Source organism: Thalassophryne amazonica, chromosome 13 (assembly GCF_902500255.1).
Source record: "Thalassophryne amazonica chromosome 13, fThaAma1.1, whole genome shotgun sequence".
In the NCBI taxonomy this organism is placed as follows: domain Eukaryota; kingdom Metazoa; phylum Chordata; class Actinopteri; order Batrachoidiformes; family Batrachoididae; genus Thalassophryne; species Thalassophryne amazonica.
Genome location: NC_047115.1, coordinates 53,776,859 through 53,785,877, shown reverse-complemented (window position 1 = coordinate 53,785,877; position 9,019 = coordinate 53,776,859). Strand labels below are relative to the sequence as shown.

At 41.1% G+C, this 9,019-nt stretch overlaps 1 protein-coding gene across 2 annotated transcripts; it reads left to right on the top strand.

The window, feature by feature from the left end:
- The first annotated feature begins 213 nt into the window (after positions 1-213).
- On the top strand, positions 214-8,794 carry klhl31 (kelch-like family member 31). Of its 2 annotated transcripts, none has more exons than XM_034184538.1 (3): positions 214-321; positions 6,621-7,826; positions 7,917-8,794. In XM_034184538.1, exons 2-3 carry the CDS (start codon positions 6,652-6,654, stop codon positions 8,647-8,649), a joined length of 1,908 nt encoding a protein of 635 aa, XP_034040429.1. In that variant the 5' UTR covers positions 214-321; positions 6,621-6,651; the 3' UTR covers positions 8,650-8,794. The 2 variants fall into 2 exon arrangements, with proteins under 2 accessions (XP_034040429.1, XP_034040428.1); XM_034184537.1 differs by having other exon boundaries at positions 223-321; positions 6,624-7,826.
- Positions 8,795-9,019: the final 225 nt, after the last annotated feature.

Genomic DNA, 9,019 nt, shown 5'->3' with positions numbered 1-9,019 from the left:
CAAGTTATATTCTAATTGGAGGTTTGCCATTTAAATTTTCCTGAAATCATAAATTTCTTACATGGATTTATTTGTAATTTAGCAACACATGTCCCAATGAACCTTGAGTTTTGGCATGAACTGATTGGATGGTATGGTGGGACACTATATGTTGGGGGATATGGTTTGTGCCTGTACCACATGTGTTGCACAATCATTGCACTCCCCTGGAGGAGGAGTTAACTGCAAGCCACATTTAGCTCTGTGTTTGCTGTTCTCTCTCTCCTGCACCGTAAGTGGAGGCACGACAACCTTCTTTGCCAGCCCAACTTCATTATACAGGTATGTGGAAATATGTTGTGTGTATATGCTTTTAGCAAAAGGCAACATATATGAGTAATCTGATAATTATCAGTCATAAAAATTTCAATGTATGGTATGTGCACAATGAAGAGCAAATAAATTGCATGAAGCTGTTCATTTATCATTATTCTTATTCTTAGAATAGTATAGTATATACTATAGTAATAAGTAAATTTCAGGGTTTACAGAATGGTGTATTTAAAAAAGAAACTTCTCTCTGAGACTTTTATTTTGTTGAATTTCCTCATTAGTCATATTTATAGGACAACCCCGTGAAAGGTAAATAAAATAAAAAGATTTGTCTTAATTTGCACTTAAACACAGAGAGAGCACGAGGCCTGCTCTCATGTCTCAAAGTCTATAAAAGGAACGCCATTGGTGAGGCCTCCAGCGCTGCTATTCCTGGACACGCTGCTGATAAACTGTGACAGATGCAAAGAAGGGAATGTTGACGCACTCACTTACTTCACCTGGTGGGTACCAAACATGTTTTCATTAAGTGTCAGTGCTCTAGAAAACAGAAATTGAAAATGTAAAAATTCACTCACTCACTCATCTTCAACAGCTTATCCAAGATCAGGTCGCGAAAGGTGGGAGCCTATCCCAGCAGTCATAGGGCGTGAGACGGGGTACACCCTGGACCGGATGCAAGCCTATCACACGGCTACATATAGACACACAAACACATTCACACCTGCAGGCACACCTACGGTCCACACCTAGGAATCCGGAGCACCTGGAGGGAAACCGCTGAAACACGGGGAGAACACACAAACTCCACACAGAAAGGGCACAGGTGGGAATTAATCCGATGGCCTTCTTGTTATGAGGAAACAGTGCTAACCACTAAGCCACCGTGCAACTGAAGTGACATTGTCACAGGAAAAAAACTTTTCGGGTTCTAACTTGAAAGGCAGGCTGCGCATAATGTGTGGAGCAGGTGAATTTGTGTCATGTCCAAATTCACTTTGCTATCCAGACGACGCGTAAACTGAGTGCAGTGGTAGACGCTGGTGGAAATGGGGTTCGGCTTTGTAGTTTTCATTAGCCATAGATGTGTTCAACCAATCAGAGAGTCACCTGTCACTCTTTAAACCAGAGTGCACCAGGCAGATAGCACTGTGGTATTAACCCTTTAATATCCTCACATTTGCAGGAGAATGTAGTAGATATCATTATGCGCTTCGAAACAGCTGAGTTAAACATTAAAGGGTTAAGCAGATGCAAGTGAGAGATGTGACATGATCTGCCTGTGCAGAGTGCACACAGGAAGCTGCCATGGCAGATGGATTTGTCATGGCAATTCATCAGTGGCAAGGACAATTGTCTCTTGGCCATTTCCTCGACGTGATTCTACATCCAGGATTGATGTAGAGATGCCTGTGTGTAGGTTTGTTTAATGGGGGAATGTCAATGCACGCCGGCAAACACATAGTCCTTGACTGACCCATAGCCTATTCTGATGGGTAGGAAGTCCCAGACAGAGTCTAAGGATCTGCTACAGCCTTCAGGGTCTAAAGGTCTAAATACACTGATGGGCAAAACCAGTAAGAAATGCGATGCTCTTACAAGCATCGATCAATGTTTTGTTGATGAGTTAAACCATTTCTTCTGTAGATTTGATAAAGTGGATGATAAACAGGAATGTGATGAGATCTGTAAAAATCTTCCTGCAGGAGCACCGACAGCCATCACTGAGGATGCTGTGGCTAAAACGCTTTCTAAACTGAAGCCAAACAAGGCCACTGGCCCAGATGGCCTGAAAGCCCGTCTACTCAAAGACTGTGCTCCTCAATTAAAAGGAGTCTTCTCCAGATTGTTTAATTCCCTCCTTGTCACAGGAGTGCCCAAATCCTGGAAATTCTCCATAATAAAGCCTATACCAAAAAGGCCAGGGGCAAGTAAACCTGAAGATTTTCGGCCCATTGCCATAACCTCCATATTATGTAAAACTATGGAGAGAGTGTTAGTTGACGTCCTGACCACCACAGTGGTCGGTGAACTAAACCCTCTGCAGTTTGCCTATAAGAGGGACAGAGGTACAGATGATGCCGTACTGATCTTGCTGGACATGATCTCAAAGCAGCTTTCACTTGCTAAAGCATATGCTCGGGTTTTGTTTGTAGATTTCAGTGCAGCTTTTAATTCTATGTAATTACATATTCTTCTGAAAAGGCTGGCTGATTTAAATGTTGAAAAGGGCCTGATGCTCTGGATCAGAGACTTTCTGTCTTGTCACCCTCAAAGGGTTTGTGCTAACAACATTCTGTCAGGAGAGCTCATCATAAGCACTGGCTGCCCACAGGGTAGCGTTCTTTCACCTCTACTCTTCTCTCTTTTTACAAACGAATTTGCAGTTAATGACACAAACTTTAAACTGATTAAATACGCAGATGACATGGCCCTAGTCGGCCTGCTACAGAAATCTGACTCCTCTGGCAAAGCCTCCTATCTCGCTCACACTAAGGCTCTTGAAGCTTGGTGTCTCGACGGCCAGCTGGAAATCAATGTGTCTAAGACAAAGGAGCTTGTTTTTCATACAAAACAAGAACTGACTGTGCAGCCAGTTTCACTCAATGGCCAGCTTGATGAAATGGTGGAAACTTTTAAATATCTTGGTACAGTTCTTGACAGTCACTTGAGCTTCTCTGAAAACACTGATTTTATCTTTAAGAAATGCTCACAGTGACTCAGTCTTCTTAGAAGATTGAGTTGTCTTGGTGTTAATCCGCAGATTTTAGAGCTTGTGTATTCTGCACATATTGAGAGTATTTTAACATTTCATCTTTGTGTTTGGTTTGGTCACTTGAGTTGTAAATGTAAGGACAAATTAAATAGAATTGTAAAAATGGCGGGGAAAATTGTGGGAAAACCCCAGAAGCCTCTGGCCCACATTTACACTGACAGGATGAGGAGGAAAGCTCAGAGACAGCTCTCATCCTCTGTCCTGTCAGTTTGAGCTCTTGAAATCTGGGAGGCTATACAGAGCTCCTCTGGCCAAAGGTTCTTTTAAAAAATCTTTTATACCAAATGCCGTTGCCATAATGAACTCAAAAAAGTGACCAATCCACAGATAAAACCTGAACTGCTTTACTTCTGTTTTATTTGATTTTATTAGATCTTATTTTACGTTTTATTTATCTTACTAGGTCTTATTCTACTTCTTCCTTTACTTCTATGTATTTTATGTATCTTATCTTTGTTTTATTCGTGTGTTTGTGTAACTATGTTTGTATATTAGAGTTGTCTTTTTTTGTGCTGGTGAGCCAAAGACAATTTTCCACATCGGTGGACAATAAAGAATTATTCTATTCTATTCTATTCTATTCTATTCTATTCATCTGCCGTCACAGCCTTTGGGTTACAAACCTCCTCCACCTGATTCGCAGTTGAGAACTTCTTGTTTCACCAAAGCACTGTTAGCCATGTCATGTTTAGGGGTCCTGTTCAGCCTTCATGGCTAAAGTAGCGGCCTTGGAGCACACAAGGTCCTCAACGTATTTCACTCACACAAGCAATCCCTTGCTTGATCTTTCATCCAGGTATATGACGCAATATGTGGATATTGCGTCCTTTAAAATCTGTTGTATGTACTATGTGTGAAAAGTGTTCGCTGACTACCGTGTATAGGTGTGAACATAAGGTACTACAGTGGGGCAAAAAAGTATTTAGTCAGTCCCTGATTGTGCAAGTTCTCTAGACTTCTCTAGACTTAGAAAGATGAGAGAGGTCTGTAATTTTCATCATAGGTACACTTCAACTATGAGAGACAAAGTGAGAAAAAAAGTCCAGGAATTCACATTGTAGGATTTTTAAAGAATTTATTTGTAAATTATGGTGGAAAATAAGTATTTGGTCAATGACAAAAATTCAACTCAGTACTTTGTAACATAATCTTTGTTGGCAATGACAGAGGTCAAACGTTTCCTGTAAACCTTCACCAGGTTTGCACACACTGTAGCTGGTATTTTGGCTGGTATTAATATAACTTTTGTATTTATTTTTTGTATAGTCTTTTTTACCTTGTTTTTATGAACAGCACATTTTTATTTTTATTTATTTATTTAGTTTTATCCTTTTGGTTCAGTATGATACGTTTTTAGACTTTTTATCTACTGATGTTTTAACTCATCTTGCTTTTATTCTACTTTGGGGCCGTCCTTGTGGTTCTTTTAGCTTTTTAGCACTGTTGTTGCTTTGTCTTGTTCTGTGTTTACCAAACGAGATGACTCACTCACTGTAAACTAATTTTACCCAAGGGTATAATAATAAATTGAATTTGAATCTGAATCTGAATCTGAGTTTGGCCCATTCCTCCATGCAGATCTCCTCTAGAGCAGTGATGTTTTGGGGCTGTCGCTGGGCAACATGGATTTTCAACTCCCTCAACAAATTTTCTATGGGGTTGAGGTCTGGAGACTGGCTCGGCCACTCCAGGACCTTGAAATGCTTTTTACGGAGCCACTCCTTCGTTGCCCGAGCGGTGTATTTGGGATCGTCATGCTGGAAGACCCAGCCTTGTTGCATCTTCAATGCTCTCACTGATGGAAGGAGGTTTTGGCTTAAAATCTCACAACACATGGCCCCGTTCATTCTTCCCTTAACACAGATCAGTTGTCCTGTCCCCTTTGCAGAAAAAACGTCCCAAAACATGACGTTTCCACTCCCATGCTTCACAGTAGATATGATGTTCTTGGAATGCAACTCAGGATTCTTCTTCCTCCAAACACGACAAGTTGAGTTTTTACCAAAATGTTCTATTTTGGTTTTATCTGACCACATGATATTCTCCCAATCCTCTTTTGGATCATCAATATGCTCTCTGGCAAACTTCAGACGGGCCTGGACATGTACTGGCTTAAGCAGGGGGACACGCCTGGCACTGCAGGATTTGAGTCCCTCTCTGTGTAGTGTGTAGCCTTTGTTACTTTGGTCCCAGGTCTCTGCAGGTCATTCATCAGGTCCCTCCATGTAGTTCTGGGATTTTTGTTTACCGTTCTCATGATCATTTTGACCCTACGGGATGACATCTTGCGTGGAACCCCAGATCGAGGGAGATTATCAATGGTCTTGTATGTCTTCCATTTTCTTACAATTGCTCCCACAGTTGATTTATTCACACCAACCTGCTTGACTATTGTAGATTCACTCTTCCCAGCCTGGTGCACATCTACAATTTTCTTCCTGGTGTCCTTCGACAGCTCTTTGGTCTTGGCCATGGTTGAGTTTGGAGTCTGACTGTTTGAAGCTGTGGATAGGTGTCTTTTATACAGATAATGAGTTCAAACAGATGCCATTAATACAGGTAACAGGTGAAGGACAGAAGAGTTTCTTAAATAAGTTGTTACAGGTCTGTGAGAGCCAGAAATCTTGCTTGTTTTTGAGTGACCAAATACTGGTCTATTTGGTCACCCACAAACAAGCAAGATTTCTTTGTGGTAAATTTGGTTTCATGGTCCTATGTGCTATTGCTGTAATGTGAGATCTGAGGTGCCACACATCACAGCATTCACCTCACTACAGATCTGCCTTGGGTGCTGGATGGTAACCACCCATGAGACATCTTGTCCATCACCACCTCTTAAAAGAAATTATCTGCCAAAAACCATGATCATGTGGATCCCATGCCAAACCTCTTGTGGTGGCCCTGAATAAAATAGGAGCAGCACAACAAAATGTCCTTGAATGACATTTAATGTACAATAAATAACAATTGCATTTAAATTCCACAAATAAATAAATAATAATAATTAAAAAAAAAGTTCAGAAACAGCATGATAATGTTAATTTAGAAAAACTAATGCGGTTGAATTCACTGGTAATTTATTTTTTTTTTTGTAAATTACACCAGCTTCATACTATAAAATTTACAAGTTCTGTAATGGTGTTTACATATTTCTACTGTAGTTTTTACAGAATTATTCTGGCAACTGCAGCAGCCAGGCTGTTTATGTAAAAACAACCTTTTTTAAGTGCGTGGTACAGCTGGCCAAACCTCATTTTTAGACAACCACGTATAAATACATCTGATACTTTGAGAATGTGGACAATAGGTGTGTCTTTGTGCTGAGTGAAAAACACAGCCATGAGTGTTTCACAATACAGAGACATACGTAGATAGCAATATTCATATCAGGCAGCAATCTTATGTCATAATCTACATCTGTCACAATTCATCGGTAGGACACATCTTTGTATGACTAACACACCGGCATGTTCTCTGCATCCATCGCTGTACATTATCTCCTAAGCACAATATTCTTTATTTATATTTTCAGAAGGTCTGGCCTGTGTTCTGCTGCTACAGCCATGGCTCCTAAAAAGAACAAAGCGACCAAAAAGAGCAAAGGAGACATAAATGAAATGACCATCATGGTTGAGGACAGCCCCATCAACAAGATCAATGGTCTGAACACACTCCTAGAGGGAGGAAATGGCTTCAACTGTATTTCAACTGAAGTCACAGATTCTGCATATGCCCCCAACCTCTTGGAAGGTTTGAGCAGCATGAGGCATGAGAGCTTCCTCTGTGATCTTACAGTCACCACCAAGTCCAAGTCATTTGATGTTCACAAGGTTGTCATGGCCTCTTGTAGTGAGTACATTCGAAACATCTTGAGGAAGGATTCGTGTCTGCAGAAGATTGAGCTTAATGACCTTTCACCAGTAGGCCTTGCAACAGCGATTACATACGCATACTCTGGAAAGCTTACCTTGTCATTGTACAGCATTGGCAGCACTATAGCTGCAGCCATGTTGCTGCAGATCAGCACCTTAGTGAAGATGTGCAGTGATTTCCTCATGCAGGAGCTCAGTGTTGAGAACTGCATGTATGTAGCCAATATTGCCGATGCCTACGACCTCAAGGATACTAAGGAAGCAGCTCAGAAGTTCATGCGTGAGAACTTTATTGAGTTTTCTGAGATGGAGCAGTTCCTGAAGCTTACTTATGAGCAGATCAGTGATTTTCTTTCAGATGATTCCCTGCAGCTACCCTCCGAGGTAACAGCCTTCCAGATTGCAATGAAATGGTTGGATTTTGATGAGAAGAGGTTGAAATATGCAGCAGATCTTTTAACTCATATTCGGTTCGGTACCATCTCTGCCCAAGACCTGGTCAACCATGTCCAGAGTGTACCTAGAATGATGCAAGACCCCGAGTGTCACCGTCTCCTTGTAGATGCCATGAATTACCACCTGCTGCCATACCAACAGAATATCCTTCAGTCACGAAGAACAAAAGTGCGTGGTGGCCTCAAGGTGATTGTCACAGTTGGTGGACGTCCAGCCTTAACAGAGAAATCGCTCAGCAAAGACGTTCTATTCAGGGATGCTGACAACGTCTGGAATAAGCTGACAGAAATGCCAGCTAAGAGCTTTAATCAGTGTGTGGCAGTCTTGGATTGCTTCCTGTATGTGGCAGGTGGTGAGGACCAGAATGATGCAAGAAACCAGGCTAAACATGCTGTTAGCAACTTCTGCAGGTAAAAACATTTATAAAAAATTGTGACATTTGTAATAGTTTTAAGTCTGTGTGAACAAATAACTGTAAATCCCTCTCATCAATTCCTTAGATATGATCCTCGCTTCAACAACTGGATTCATTTGAACAACATGATCCAAAAACGTACCCACTTCAGCATCAACATCTATAATGGTCTCTTGTTTGCTGTTGGAGGACGAAACTCCGACGGGGTTCAAGCATCTGTGGAGTGCTACGTGCCTTCCTCCAACCAGTGGCAGATGAAAGCCCCAATGGAGGTCCCCCGATGCTGCCACGCCAGCTCTGTCATTGATGGCAAGATCCTTGTGTCCGGAGGCTACATCAACAATGCCTACTCCAGGGCAGTGTGCTGTTATGATCCTTCCACTGATACTTGGCAGGATAAGAGCAGCCTTAGCACACCTAGAGGCTGGCACTGCACAGCCACCGTGGGAGACCGCGCGTTTGTTATAGGTGGCAGTCAGTTGGGAGGTCGAGGGGAAAGGGTTGATGTCCTAGCTGTTGAATCATACAATCCTCATAATGGGCAATGGAGCTACTGCACTCCCCTTCACACAGGAGTCAGCACGGCTGGTGTTTGCATTTTGAACAGCAAGATTTATCTCCTTGGGGGCTGGAATGAGGGCGAGAAGAAGTACAAGAAATGCATTCAGGTTTATGACCCTGACCTCAATGAATGGACTGAGGATGATGAATTGCCAGAGGCTACAGTCGGCATTTCATGCTGCGTCGTCACCATACCCACAAGGAAAACAAGAGAGTCTAGAGCCAGTTCAGTTTCTTCTGCACCTGTCAGTATATAAGGTTTTTAATGAAAGGGTAGTTCAAACAAAGTCTCCAGATTTTCTGTTGCAGAACTCTTGGTTCACAACTTTATTAGTTGTCATTTTTAAGGAGTCTGTTTATTTGGTCAGCAACTTTATCAACTGAATAATTCTGTAAAATTAGGATATATATATATATATATATATATATATATATATATATACACACTGTAAACTCAAACAAGTTGGTATAACTAAAAAAAGGAATAATTGATGTGACTGACTATATAAAATTTTAAGTATATGCATTCAAAAATAACATTATTCTCATATAATTTTAGTTGAAGTTAGTGTTACTAACACTATCTTTTGTTTACAGATAAATTAAACATTATATTAAATAAAATAA